The 15,554-nt window shown below is 36.6% G+C and overlaps 1 protein-coding gene across 1 annotated transcript; it reads right to left on the bottom strand.

Annotated features, from left to right (window-relative positions):
- Positions 1 to 2,211: 2,211 nt before the first annotated feature.
- Positions 2,212 to 3,174, bottom strand: LOC125124452 (olfactory receptor-like protein OLF2). Its single transcript, XM_047774562.1, has one exon. It carries the CDS (start codon positions 3,172 to 3,174, stop codon positions 2,212 to 2,214), a length of 963 nt encoding a protein of 320 aa, XP_047630518.1.
- Positions 3,175 to 15,554: the final 12,380 nt, after the last annotated feature.

Genomic DNA, 15,554 nt, shown 5'->3' with positions numbered 1-15,554 from the left:
GGATTTGTTAACCACTGAGCGACAATGGGAACTCCCATACTGCATCTCTATACTTTAAAAACATAATCCAAATATTCTTTAGAAAATTACATTATACCTGATCAAACAGAAATTTTAAGTGTTTACCATCTGGATAATTTTCTTCAAATTAAAACACAAACTAGAATCCCCCAAAATCTTATTTTCCTGGCCATGTGTAAAGGCTATTAAAATAGTATCTTTAAATAAAAGGGTAAAGAAAAAAAAGTACTAAGGGAGGGAGTTCCCACTGTGATGCAGTGCATTAAGGATCCAGCATCACCACAGCTGTGGATTTGCTCCCTGGCCTGGGAACTTCCACATGCTATGGGTGCAGCTGAAAAAGAAAGAAAAAAAATATTAAGGAATATCTCCTTTTCTTAAATATATATGTGAAAGATAGTCATTGAATTCGACTTTATGTAATGTGAGTAGGTTTAATTTTTATAGATATGAATATGTTTAATATGTTTTTAATAAAGTAAATTGCGTGTGGAAGGACTTTGGACAATGATTAAGAGGTCCTTCCTGATATGTCAAATATTGTGTGGACAAAAAATATATTACTTGGGATATAAAATAAAATATTGAGTAAAAAATATATACATCTTTGTTTTAAAATTCTGTTCAATCAGTAATCGAAGGCAAGTAATCTGCTGATAATTACATGTTCTAATGTGTTGCTTTGTTCTTATGATGCCTTGAAGTACATAATATTCAGCATATGTTATAACTAAAGGGATGTATAAAATTAGTAGCCAAATTGAAATCCTTTTATATCTCATTACCCTGTCTTCCTGTACCACCAGAAAAGAGTGTCTCTGTGTTCTTTTCTTCACAACATAAAATAAAATGAGTAGTCTTTACAACCTGCTCATAGTGTTATATTTTTCATAAATGGGTTAATTGCTAATTTATTACAATGAAGACAACACAAGCAATTAATTATGTTAATGGTATACAGTGATGATTAGTTAACATTTAGCTATTGACAATGACCAATGTTAAAATTATATTTAGAGCATAGTCCCAGTTTATTTCACAGCTACACAGAGAGTAAATACCATTATATACAAATGAAATATTAAAGTAAATGCTACTTCCTTCTTCCTTTTACATGGAGCACGTATTTTTTTTAGTGGTGATTCCTTTACAACTTAAACTGTACAGATTGGAACAAATCAAAGAAGATGGGAGTCCTCTTTTTCAGTGGCCTTTAGAGAAGGTCCAGGGACAATCCTTCAACTCCCATCCATGCAGTTTCTGCAGAGTGGTCTGTGGTACCGTATCTGTTCTCCCAAATGAGGGCAAGAAGGAAAATCCACAAACCGATGAGCAGTCCATGTGATGCTATAGAAATCTAGAGCTGCTGACTCTGGGGTTACCTGCTGATGTAATTGGGGCAGAAAGGTGAGGAATAAAGGGTCCAAGATGTTCTCTACATCTAACCATTGCTGTCTTGATACTTATTCAGCCAGTGCCAAAAGACATAAGCACAAATGGATTTTGTCTAAAATGGATACGCTGGAATAAACTAAAATACAGGGAGGATTTTTTTATTTAAAAAATTAACAAAGCTCCGTTTCACATCGGTTTTTCCAAGGGACAGATTTAGTTATTCACTAATTATTTCCACATGGCATCACGAAGCCAAACTTTTAAAAATACCAGGTAGAAATATGGGTAAATAAGACAGATAAGGGCCTTGCACTTAGGGAACTCTGAGTTAGGAACTTTGTACTTATAGGACTTTTAAATTATTCTTATGTATTTATTCACTCCTTATTCACTTCTAAGTATTATGATGGAACACTTATGGGTGATACCAGTACATAGGAAAGACCGAAACAAAACTTTTAATCTACTAACACTCCCAAAGTTCCGTAAGCCCATTGTTTAAAACAAATATTGGAATATTTGGAAGATATGTTGAATTGATGTTGGGGCAAGGATTGCTCTGCCCAGGATATCTCTCTGAAGCATATATATGAACAGAGGAGAGGTAGAAAAAGCCCTCTGAAAATTAGCAAAGTGAACCTATCACTATCTTTGCGTAGAATGGAGGAAAGATGAAGATCAATAATTACTGACCCCTACACTCAACTGGCACACAAAGATAAGTCATGGGAAATATCTAGAAGTTGTATTGGTGAGACTAGAAGAATCTATGTCAAAATGCATGAACTTTAGCTCTCAGAATCTTCCAGTAAATACTTTGGGGTGAAAACACAAATTAGTGCCAATTACTTTTTTCATGGCATCTTTCACATCTTTATTCCTTAAGCTGTAGATCAGTGGGTTTAACATGGGAATGACCACTGTGTAGAAGACAGAGGCTATTTTGTCCGTGTCCATGGAGTAACTGGAGCTGGGTCTGAAATACATGAACAGGAGTGTGCCATGAAACACAGCCACAGCGGTTAAGTGGGAGGCACATGTGGAGAAGGCTTTGCGTCTCCCCTCGGCTGAGTTCATTCTAAGGATGGTGGTTAGGATGTAGCTGTAGGAGAGGAGGACAGTGATGATGCTACAGCCCACAACACAGCCAATAAAAGTGAACATCAAAATCTCATTTATAGATGTATCTGAACAGGAGAGGGCTAGCAAGGGTGGAATGTCACAGAAAAAGTGCTCGATGATATTGGAATTGCAGAAGGATAATCGAAATGTACAACAGGTGTGGATTGCTGAATCCACCAAGCCTACAATGTAGGCAGTAGCCACAAGCTGGGTACAGACTCTCCTGGACATGGCCACTGTATAAAGGAGTGGATTGCAAATGGCTACATAACGGTCATAAGCCATGACAGCCAACATGAGACATTCCACATCTGCAAAGGTCCCGAAAAGGTACATCTGGACAGCGCATAAATTGTACGGAATCCTCTTTTGCTGAGATAGGAAATCAGCCAGCATCTTGGGAGAGACAGAGGAGGAGTAGCAGACATCACAGAAGGACAGATTGCTCAGGAAATAGTACATGGGTGTGTGGAGTCTGGGGTCCATCTGGATCAGCAGGCTCATCCCTAGATTGGCCACCACGGTTATGCCATAAACCAGCAGGAAGAGCACAAAGAGCCCCTGCTGCACGTCCTGCCTGCCTGAAAGTCCCAGGAACGTGAACTCAGTGAACCTGGTGCAGTTCTCAGCCTCCATCGCTCGGACCTGGAAATCCCTGTTGTGAAAGAGGAAATGGAAGTGAAGGTTTAGTATCATTTTACTATCTTAACTGTACACCTACTAGTCTTTTCTCTATTTCAGTAATTAGAGAAAGATACAATGCTAGGACTGCATGAGGTAACCTGACTCATTAAAATATATCCAATTTAATATAAATCAATAAATGATAATAATATCACTTACATTCATGTAGTGTTATACTGCTTGTGGCCCAGTTTTATTTAAATTAATCCATGCTATTTTCACACCAACATCATAGTATTTAGGATCCTTTTTGCTACTTCTCTCCCATATTAAGGAAGTGATGTCTTCAGAATCAAGGGAGTAGTTCTTCAATTAGTCGCTCCAGATAACCCACATCTTGCAACAAGATTGTTGTTCTTCTTTTAAGTACCGTAAAGATACTGTTTGATCCTGTAATAGAGGAGCTTAGTATGAGAGGTACAAGTAACAGATATATAGTCCTTTTTTATTTCCTTATTGTCTACCATTCAAGTGGACAGAACTATAGCATGTTCCTGGGTACATGTCCCTACTTCTCCATTCATCCCTCAGGTTCCGTTCAGGATCCACGAACAAAGGAAAGAGATCTTTGGGGGATTCAGGATCCACTGGAGCAGGGAGGGAACCAAAGCAGATAGAGCGATTCTGTGAGCTCTGTTTTGGAGAACTCAGGTAGGAATACTCCAGGGCTCACCACGGTCCTCCTGGCACTCGTTGCTCAAGGGAAATTATGAAGAATATTGGAGCTTTAATTGCAGGGCTACTGGTAGGTCGGGTGGCACCGAGGCAAGAAAGACAGTGTGGTTTCCTGTGAGTCCTTCTGCCATAACAGACTGCAATCCACATGATGTAGTCACCAACAGATCAGACATATAAGAGGCTTGATAAGAAGACTCGAATGTTCACAATCCCCTACATCCAGAGAGATTCGTATCTGAACTGTGCTGCCACCTCCATTCTTTAGAAAGTATAATAAGTTATACTATTGTTTAATTGTCTCCTCTGATCCTATTGCTTGTATTTCTGAAATCTGCCTCCCTCTGGTTTAAATGAGTTGGTGTTCCTTGAAATTTTTTGCCCCATTGTTACATGCTGCTCAACCGATTATCTTATGTGTAACATCCTACATCCCCTTCTCTGTTCTTGGAGACTATCCATGAATTGGAGTTGAAGGTAGATGAAGAACTGGAAAAGAGGATCTGGAGAACAATCTGGTCATCAACGTGCAGATCTCTAAACCCTTGCCTTAAACTTCTTTGCGTATCTGCCCATGTAGACAGATCATTTTTAAAAATGGTTTCTTTTAAAAATTAAAACTTCAAAAAAATATGAAAGGATAGGTGACACATTGAAAACAATATAAGATGTCTGACCACCACAGACTTGCTTTTTCGTTGGTCTTCCCTGCTCTCTCTATATAGACATATTTCATTAAATAGACAAGGTAATGAAAATAAAAGTTTGTATAATGTGTCATACACTTCTTTGGTTTTATAACATGCTTTCGGTTGAAAAGGACAGAATAACTAAAGGAATCTAAAATATAAATCTGAGAAACAGTAAAAAAAAAATATTAGGACCTGAATCAGAACTATGGAATTTTTTGTGTGGCCTGCAGTTCTGTCTGTAGGAAGGTTCAGCATTGTCTCCTGTCTGACTTAGATTATATAGCACTCTCTATGTTTGATCCCTGGTTGAGTGTTGAACACTTGGTCTCTGTGGAATAAGTGACAAATATAATAGCATGGTTTAACGCCTGTTACTTCTTACACGCCAGGTGATTGAGAGAGAAGAAAAGAATTTCTTAAAAATTTTACTGTTTTTGCATTTTTTCTAGTCCCTCTCTACCTTCCTGCCCAAGTTTACTTATTTACCAGTACTAAAATGAGTTCCGTCAATGAGCATTCCTTATTTTCAGCTCAAAAATCCCTCTACTGGCATTTCATTTTATTTCCATAATTTAGAAAACAAATGCACACCCGTTCATGCTCACACTTGACATGCACAAACTCTGTCCCTTTAAACGCATTTACATTTAAAATATTTATAAATATAGCAAGAAAAATGAGCATACTCATATTGCTTTTAAGAAAAACTAGTTTCGTTTTCTGTGTTAGGAGATTTTGAACAAAAATGATGTCAGAATAAATATACTTTATTTGTAAATAAGTATTAGGAATCTAGTCAATTCATTTCTTTCTATTATTGTACATTGATTCATTAATACTATCCTCTGATAATAGCCACTTGGTTTATATACAATTTTCATATCATAGAAATGCAGATATGAATAAAATTACATGTATGTAATTTATCAAGTCAATTTTTATAGGAAATGGGCTTTAAGAACAAAGATATTTGACTTTAAATACATGTATCTGGCCTTTTTTTCCCAGTTGGATGTTTATATTATTTAATTAGCATCACCTTTATATTTTATATTGTCACACATGTCCTGAGTTATCTCAGACAACCTCACTATATGATAGAAAAAATGAGAGGTGATAAACTTCTACAGCTCTGTAGACTCGAAGTTTGACTCCATAGAAATTGCTCACAATAGACTCCTGAATAGAGTGCAGTGACTCAAATTTGTCTTAAAAGATAACTCTCTTAAATAGTCTTGTAAAAATATGATAGTATCTTTATGTTAAAATAATGTTTGAAAACTCACACAATCAATGACCCAAAGAAGCCTCGATTTCTGAAAGGACCAGAGACCATTCAAGCCCCACTTCTAAGTCAAGGTAAAATCTGAACAGTGCAGAGGAAAGCAATTAGGAAGGCTTGTCACATTAGGGGATGATCTGTTTTATTTATATCATCTGGATACTTAAACGTAATTAACGTTGGCATGAAGAGAAATTGATGTGGAGAGGGCTTGCATTGGAAAGTTTAAGGAATCAAATAGAAAATAAAGAAATAGCTGTCCCTTGAAGTTGTGCAATGTAGCAACTTGGGGAATAATCTCTGTATAGTCCATTTGGTGAGCAAAATTTTATCTGTGTATGAAATATTGTCAAACACTAACAAGCATAAGTTGCTATGTGTTTTTTTGTTTTGTTTTGTTTCTGGTTTGTTTATCTGTTCTGATTTTTTAGGGCTGTACCTGCAGCATATGGAAGTTCCCAGGCTAGTGGTCAAATCAGAGTTGGAGCTGCAGGCCTACGCCATAGACACAGCAACATCTGATCTCTGTGAGGCCAGGGACCGAACCTGCATCCTCAAGAAGACAATGTGAGATTCTTAACCCACTGAGCCACAGTGAGAACTCCCATCCTGTGTTCTTTAAATGCATACAGTTTGTAAATGTCCCCCTAAATGTACAATAATCATGTACATTAGCTATACATCTTTAGTCTTACTGCAGTTAATTTTTGAAGACCTGTAAATGTAAAATTTCTGTTTAAAAAAAGTGTGAAAGGCATGCACCAGTTGATGTATTATGATACTTCAGGTAGTTTCGTATTTTTTCTAATGTTTACCTTGAATAGAGAGAAAAATAGGGTTTGCAGGGATTTTTGTTTACTTTTTTGTATTGTTTACTTGTTTGTATTAAGTTGACATTTTCATTAAAATAGTAATGGGAAGAGGAGCAATAAATGTTTCTGAGAAGTATACATCTTTGCTTCTTACATTTGTACACATTCATTATGTGTGTCTGTGGGTATAGTGAGATGTGAAAATTGGGATGTGGGTGGTAGTCTGATTTTTATTTTTTCTAGACTTAGGCATTATGGTACTTGGATACCATAAACATTGTGGCATGGACTTGGATTTACCTATACTATTATTTGAAAAAGACAAGAGCAAAATTGCATGTACAATGATATCACTCGCACAGTGATAAACAGTAGTGGTTCATTTATCCACGTTGATTAAAACATAAATAGTTAAAATATTTAATATCCTTCTACAAATTACAAATGAGGTTTGTCAAACTCACGTAGGTCTAACAAGATAATATTCTTATTTAGTTATTATGTTACAGTGTTTATTTAACTGAGTAAGCTGGTATAAAGTGGTTAGGCTACAAATCCTCAGGGTTGATTCCTCACTTTTCCCATCCCATATTCTTTAAACTTAGCTATTTAAAAACCTACCTGGAATGAGCAAGTCTTTCTGTCTTTTTTCTCTGGTACATTCACAAGAGGAAGATTGCATTTTATTTCTATCTAGTAATTGTTGGGAAATATCTCTAAAGCCTCAGATTGGGTACTTCTGTGTTATGAGAACATAATTCATTACATTTCTGTTCCTCTAGTTCCCCTTGTGAATGGTGCATTAACTTCGGAAAAGGCTGAGTTTATAATTCTTCATTCTTTTCACCAATTTGATCAATGCCATAAATTAACCCGAATTTAATTATATGCAAAACGGCTACCATACACCTACATTCTCCTCCAGTGAAAACAGATGGCTAATGAAATTGACATAGGTTCTCTACTAGTGATTTCCATCTCATCTTCATTTTTGATCCAGTTTCTTCCATTTCTGAAATATCTCCCTCACTTCCCATTTAGAGTTATGACAATCTTACTTACTGCTTTCTTTCATTAGTCTTTGTATGAATCCCGTTCCCCAAGTACATAACAATCACCCTATTTCAATGATTTTTTGATTGTGTAGCTGCAGAAAACTTTTCCCTTCTTCCCTTCTAAGTTGTTTGACTAGCTGAATAATTAAATTGCCATAAAACAGAGTAACAAGAAAAAAATTACTTTTCTATGTATGGAGATCCCATTAAAAGGATGAGATGAAAGTGACTAAAGCAGATAATTTTTATTCCTTTTAGACAAGGAAACAATGCATTTGTGAAGAATTGACAGGACAAAGGGGTTTAGGCCCTGGGTAGTAATTAGTAAAGAACTAACAATGTTTGATTATATAGACTTCTTGGTCCTAAGTTCTCTGTTTCTGGTGATGTGAATATCTTTTACCTTCCTGGCACAGAGAGGAGAATTTTTTTTTTTAAATCTATCTTTTAGGGCTGCACATGAGGCATAAGGGTCAAATGGGAGCTGTAGCTGTCTGGCTACGTCACAGGCACAGCAACTCAGTATCCGAGGTGTGTCTGTGACCTATATCATAGTTCATGGCAATGCCAGATCTTTTAACTCACAGAGCAAAGCCAGGGATCAAACCTGCATCCTAGTGGATACTAGTTGGGTTCTTAACCCCCTGAGCCATAACAGGAACTCTGAGGGGAAGATTTATTTCCTGCTTTCTGGAGTACAAATGAAGGTCAGCATGTCCTTTTTCCATTGGCTCTTTATTTATTTTATTTATTTATTTTATTTTATTTTATTTTATTTTCCATTTTTTTATTACTCAAATGAATTTATCACATCTGTAGTTGTATAATGATCATAACAATCTGATTTCATAGGATTTCCATCCCACAGCCCAAGCAGATCCCCCACCCCCCAAACTGTCTCCTCCAGAGACCATAAGTTTTTCAATGTCTGTGAGTCAGCATCTGTTCTGCAAAGAAGTTCCATCTGTCCTTTTTTCAGATTCCACATGTCAGTGAAAGCATTTGATGTTGGTGTCTCATTGTATGGCTGACTTCACTTAGCATGATAGTTTCTAGGTCCATCCATTTGCAAAAAATGCTGGCATCTCATTCTTTTTAATGGCTGAGTAATATTCCATTGTGTATATGTACCACCTCTTCTGGATCCACTCCTCTGTCGATGGACATTTAGGTTGTTTCCATGTCTTGGCTATTGTAAATAGTGCTTCAATGAACATTGGAGTACATGTGCCTTTGCGAGTCGTGGTTTTCTCTGGATAGATGCCCAGGAGTGGGATTGCTGGATCAAATGGTAGTTCTATGTTTAGTTTTCTGAGGAATCTCCATACTGCTTTCCACAGTCATTGCACCAATTTACAATACACAATGGAGAAAGGACAGCTTGTTCAATAAGTGGTGCTGGGAAAAATGGACAGCCACATGGGAAAGAATGAAATTAGAACACTCCATTGGCTTCTTTTTAAATAACTTTAATTGAAAGTCATTAATATGCCAAAGTGCTATATTTTCGGATAGCATATGCTGCTCTCTTTCAGTTGTCTAACATCCATCACACATAGTACACTCTTTATTGAATTCTATACTTTATTTGTATACAGGCATACCTCATTTTATTGTGCCTCACTTTATTGTGACTTGCAGATAGTTTTGTTTTTTGCAAATTGAAGTTTTGTTTTAACCCTGCATCAAGCAAGTCTCAGTGTTGTTTTTTCCAATAGAATTTACTCACTTCATGTCTCTGTATCACATTTTTTTTTTCAGGGCTGCAATTGCAGCATGTGTAATTTCCCATACTAGGGGTTGAATTGGAGCTGCAGCTGCCAGCTTATGCCACAGCCATGGCAATATGGGATTGGAGCTGTATCTGCACCTATGCCACATCTCGTGGCAACACTGGATCATTTAGCCACTGAGGCCGGGGGTCGAACTTGCATTCTCAGGACACTGTGTCAGGTCTTTAACCCGCTGAGCCACAATAAGAAATGCTAAAGACTCAGATGATGGTTAGCAATTTTTAAGCTATAAAATGTGGGTTTTTGTTTGTTTGTTTGTTTTGTTTTTTTGATTTTTAGGACCATACCCAAAACATATGGAGGTTCCCAGGCTAGAAGTCTAATCAGAAGCTGCAGCTGCTGGCCTACTCCACAGCCACAGCAAAGAAGACCTGAACCGTGTCTTTGACCTACACTACAGCTCATGGCAATGCCAGATCCTTAACCCACTGAGCTAGGCCAGGGACCAAACCCATGTCCTCATGGATATGAGTTGGGTTCATTACCAATGACCCACAATAGGAACACCTATAAAATATATTTTAATTATGATTTGTACATTTTTTAAACACAATGCTATTGCATACTCAAAAAACTACAGTGTAGTGTAAATCTAAATTTTTTTCATATGCATTGGGAACCAAAAAAAAAAAAAGATAAAACTCCCTTTATTGCAGTATTCACCATATTGTTGTGGTCTGGTACTGAACCCTTGATGTTTCTGAGGTCTGCCTCTATGTGACTTTGTACTTTCCTGCAATCCTTAGCACAAGATTTTCATAAGTAATGACTCAGTAAATGTGTGTTATTAAACATTTTCCTGTTGTGAAGCTGGTGAATGTTCTCTGTCTCTGGTGATATAAGGCTGGTAGATATTCCACAAAATTAGAAATAAACAGCATTTGAAGGTTGTATCTACTAGTATAATTCATATGAACAAGGACAATCTTCTATTTTAAAAATGTCTTGGGATAACACTTTCCAAAAAATAGCCAAGGTCTATGTGTTCCCAAAATAGTTACTTTGTATGCATAAAAACATAGTAGAGAATGGGGATGATCAGGAGCTGGAGGTGAAGGAACTGAGGAGATGTTGGTTACAAATTTGTGGGATGAACTAGTTCTGGAGATCTAACACACAGCATTTTGATGAATGTTACAATACTGCATTATATACTTTTAAGTTGCTAAGAGACTAGATCTTAAATGTTCTCACCACTAAAAATAAACAATAATTATGTGAGGGATGCAGATGGTAGCTAAAGATATGGCAGTAATTGTATTCTAATGCATAAATGTATCAAATAAATACTGTTCTGCACAATTCCAGGGAGCAAGGAAAATAAATAAGATGTTGCCCCTGAAGCTGTGCAACATGGCAGCCTTGGCAATTCTCTCCTTATTGGCTGTGTTCTGAGTGATAATTTATAATAGATGAGTCATTTCAGGATGCCAACAAGCACACGTTCTATGTATTCATTAAAATTGACTGCTGAATGTAACAGAAAATAATGTTTTACTACTGGTTGTTCTGCATTATTGTAATTAATTTAGTTCTTTACCATGAAGCAAGAAAATGCAAGATTTGCGTGTGTGTGCAAAGTAATTTACAAAGTGATAAGTATAAGCCAATGCATATTTACAAATATTATAAGAGGTCTGTTTATTCTGAACCTTCCTTGGGAACTAGATAGAAACCTAAATTTTTTTCAGGGTCCTATAATGTTAGAACAAAATGTAGGCTAAAATCATTAAAATAAGTTATTCTTTGATATGTGCTAAATGACGCCTTAGTAATATATTAATTGTTGCTTTATTGCAATTGTTTGAGTGATGATGTCTATACAAATATACTTAATTTAATATTATAGGAGATATTTTGAGTCCAAGCCTGAACTAAGTAATTATAGTAATTTGCCACGTATTAAATTGAACCAGCTAATGCATTTGTGTTACCTAAGAATTTTACCGCCATTATCAACTTCTCTGGTTACGTATTTGAAGGATGGAGTTTGTCCTTGCTTCCTTTATTATGATTCCTTGTCAAACTCCTTTTCCCATCAGGTGCTTCTCTGTCTCCTGGGGTGACAAATCTCTTTGGGTTTCACTCTGTTGAGATGGGACCTAAATTTAGCTTCCTAAACACCACTGCCCCTGCAGACCATTTCCCTCTCTCCACTATGAGGGAATGAACTATAGTGACTACATCATTATTAAAAATTGGATAATTAACTTCCTAATGGGTTTTACATTTAATTGAAGTTGGCTTTCTTACATCATGGAGGAAAATCAGGTAGCTGAGATTTAATACATCAGAGACAAGCAAGTGAGGAAAAAAAGCTGTATCTACATGACTTGCCCTGTGCCACTGTGACTCTATATGTAAAACTTTATAGACAACTGTTTATTATAAACACCTGCCTTTAGAAAATAGTTGTGTGGCCCTGAGGCATGGGCCAATATGTGTAAGTTCAGTCATGATAATCGTACCAAGGAAAACAAGGCTCATTAAGCCTCCTTGTTGCTGGAAAAAAAAACATTAGGTGTGCTCATAGCTTATGTAATTCATCTCTGGACTTTTAACAAAAAGAGATAATTATTTACTAATCTATAAATGTTGCACTATAAATACATTAGATTATTTAAAATATAAAAATAGACTAGACTTTTTTGTGTATAAAAATGTTCTAAGGATAACAATGTATAAGCATAAAATTCTAAAGTTTCTTATAATCTCATGATGAACAGATTTTTTTGAAATATTTTGATGTGTAATGCACATGCCGAGAATTAATAATAACTATATCGATATACATTTTCCAAAAAAATACACCTGTAGTCAAGAGACAAACAACGTAACAATTTTTCAGAATCAGGAGTTTCTGTCATGGCTCAGTGGTTAACGAATCCGACTGGGAACCATGAGGTTGAGGGTTCGCTCCCTAGCCTCGCTCAGTAGGCTAAGGATCCTGTGTTGTAGTGGCTGTGACATAGGCCAGTGGCTACAGCTCCGATTAGACCCCTGGCTTGGGAACCTTCACATGCCATGGGAGCAGCCCTAGAAAAGGCAAAAAGACAAAAAAAATTTTTTTTCAGAATCAACAAAGTCTTCTATATGCTCCCTCCTAAGCTGCTGGTCTCTTGCCACCAAGTCTATAGTCCTCATTTTGCCCTAAATAAAACTTAAATTAACTCTCAGCTTTTAGGTCGTGCATATTTCTACTCTGTCTAAAGAGAGATTTGAGCTGTATATTCCTATATTGATTTGATTCTATCAATGAATGATGCACAAAGTTATGTCCATCTTTGGGGAGATAAAAAAAGTAGTAACAGATGAGTGGGAATATATTTATATTAAAGGACTATATTAGATCAATTTGACCAGAAATGGAAGTGGTAATGATGGCAGAAAAATAGCAGAGGTTTCAGGAGCCATAACACCATCAATATAGACTAATTAAACTGTCTTTCTGTTCTGCATTTTGGTTGTAAGAGACTTTTCCCAAAAGTGGATATCTAAATTTTTCAATCATCAGAGAAATCATGTCCTTCACATAATGGGGAAAATAAAAATGACAGACAATATTAAATGGTTAGGATGTGGAATAGCCAGAACACTCACTCACTGGAATTAGGTAAGCTGAAATATGGATTTGCATACTTCATTGGAAACCAATTTGATGATATTTACTAAATCTAAATTTTTTGGGGGGGGGCTTTTGTCTTTTTAGCATTGCACCCATGGCATATGGAGGTTCCCAGGCTAGGGGTCAAATCAGAGCTGTAGCTACACCACAACCACAGCAATGCTAGGTCCAGCCTATGCCATAGCCATAGCAATGCCATGTCTGCCACTTATACCACAGCTTAGGGCAATGCCAGATCCTTAATCCACTGAGCGAGGCCAGGTATTGAACCCGCATCCTCATGGATGCTAGTCGGGATCATTAACCATCGAGCCACAGTGGGAATTCCCTAAATCTAAATTTTATATGCACATGTGTATACGTACATTTTCAAACTCTGTTCTTATACACAAGATGAATATGTTTCTCTAACAAACGATATGTGCAAGAATTAGCATTACTAGCTATCATTCCTGGTAATACAAAAGAGGAAAAAAATACTATACTGTCTGTTAACATTAAAGTGGATAAATAATGACATAATTGCACAAAGAATTACTATACAACCCTGAGAATGACTGTGCTGCAACTGCACGTGACAAGAGATGGATTGCACAAGTATGCAGTTGAGTGAAATGATACATACTGTAGGCATCCACTTATGTATGGTTCAAAAAAACACAAAATTAATTTACCATAACAAAAATCAAGAAATACACACTCTTGGTGGTAAGAGACCAGCAGTTTAGGAGGGAGCATATAGAAAGGCTTTGTTGATTCGGGAAATGTTTACATCTTGATCTGGGGTCCTGACTACAGGGGTAATTTTTTTTTGAAAATGTATATTCATATAGTTATGATTTAAGTATTCTCTATATGCACATTACACATCAAAAATATTTTCCAAAAGCAAAGTCATTTCATCATTAAATTATGGAAACTTTAGAATTTTATTATTATATATTGTTATCCCTAGACAATTTTACACACAAAAATTCCCAGTATATTTATATTACATTATATAATATTATATTGCATTATATCATATATTACTCCAGAGAATAATGTGGCACTAGATGATATCTTTATATCACTGAGACTGACACCCATCTTTGCTTGAACTTTATTCTAAATGTCTCATTCCTGCCATGATGCTGTTCAATATAGCACCGAGATGATAAATAAAATTTCAAAAGAGAATAAACTTCAAATGTGTTAATCAACAAAATAATACAACTAAAAAAGCATCCTCCACTTTTTTCTACTTTTATACTTCCCCCTTCCAGGTCTGAGAATCCCAGAAAGAGTAGTACCCTGGAGTCTCATTGTCTTCCTTGGTTTTACTGGCAACCTACAATGTTTTTATTCAAAGGCATTTTATAAGGGGACCTAGATAGCCTTAGGTATTGAATGTCTTTTGGCTCGTTTTATTGTAGCAAACACTCAAAAGCACCCTTGATTCTTATATTGATTTTCAAATGCATGTCCTTGTCTTTGTTTACTAAACAAGCCACTTTCAGTGATTTAATCACGAGCAAACTAGTGCATAGATATGTGAAGTTTTCCAATTTCTTCTCTCTCTCTCTCTTTTTTTTTTTTCCCCGCATTTTAGGGCCACACTTGCAGCATACAGAGGCTAGGGGTCCTATCTGAACTGCACCCGCCTGTCAGCACCAGAGCCACAGCAACACAGGATCTGAGCTGCATCTAGGACCTACACCACAGCTCACAGCAATGCCAGAACCTTAACCCACTGAGCGAGGCCAGGGATCGAACCTGTGTCCTCATGAATGCTAGTTGGGTTCGCTAACCGCTGAGTAATGATGGGAACTCCAAGTTTTCAAATATCTTCTAAAGGCCCGGAAAAGACCTTTTTGGTTCAATTATTTTTCAAAAAAAAAAATGTATCTGTAAGTCTTTATAAGTTTCTGCTACTTTTAGCATTCACAACCACTTTATGCATTTAGATATAAAATGTGGAGCTTCCGTCGTGGCTCAGTGGTTAACGAATCCGACTAGGAACTATGAGGTTGTGGGTTTGATCCCTGGCCTTGCTCAGTGGGTTAAGGATCTGGGGTTGCCTTGAGCCCTGGTGTAGGTCGCAGACCTGGCTCGGATCCCGCGTTGCTGTGGCTCCGGTGTAGGTCGGCGGCTACAGTTCTGATTAGACCCCCAGCCTGGCAATCTACATATGCCACCGGAGCGGCCCTAGAAGAGGAAAAAAGACAAAAACAAAAACAAAAACAGTATTTTTAAGATACATGCAAGAGCCTCAGTGATTTCTTTTCTTTTGTCTCATATGAATATATGTTTAATAAAAATTAACCTCTCTTGGCTTTCTTTCTTTCTCTTTTTTCTTTTTCTTTTTCTCTTTCTTTCTTTCTTTCTTTCTTTCTTTCTTTCTTTCTTTCTTTCTTTC

This window comes from Phacochoerus africanus, chromosome 4 (assembly GCF_016906955.1).
Source record: "Phacochoerus africanus isolate WHEZ1 chromosome 4, ROS_Pafr_v1, whole genome shotgun sequence".
In the NCBI taxonomy this organism is placed as follows: Eukaryota; Metazoa; Chordata; class Mammalia; order Artiodactyla; family Suidae; genus Phacochoerus; species Phacochoerus africanus.
Note: the sequence above shows the minus strand (reverse complement) of the source record. Positions and strands in the feature narration are given on the sequence as shown.

Coding starts and splice junctions, on each gene's coding strand:
- LOC125124452 (XM_047774562.1), bottom strand. CDS start 3,174: ATGGAGGCTGAGAACTGCACCAGGTTCACTGAGTTCACGTTCCTGGGA.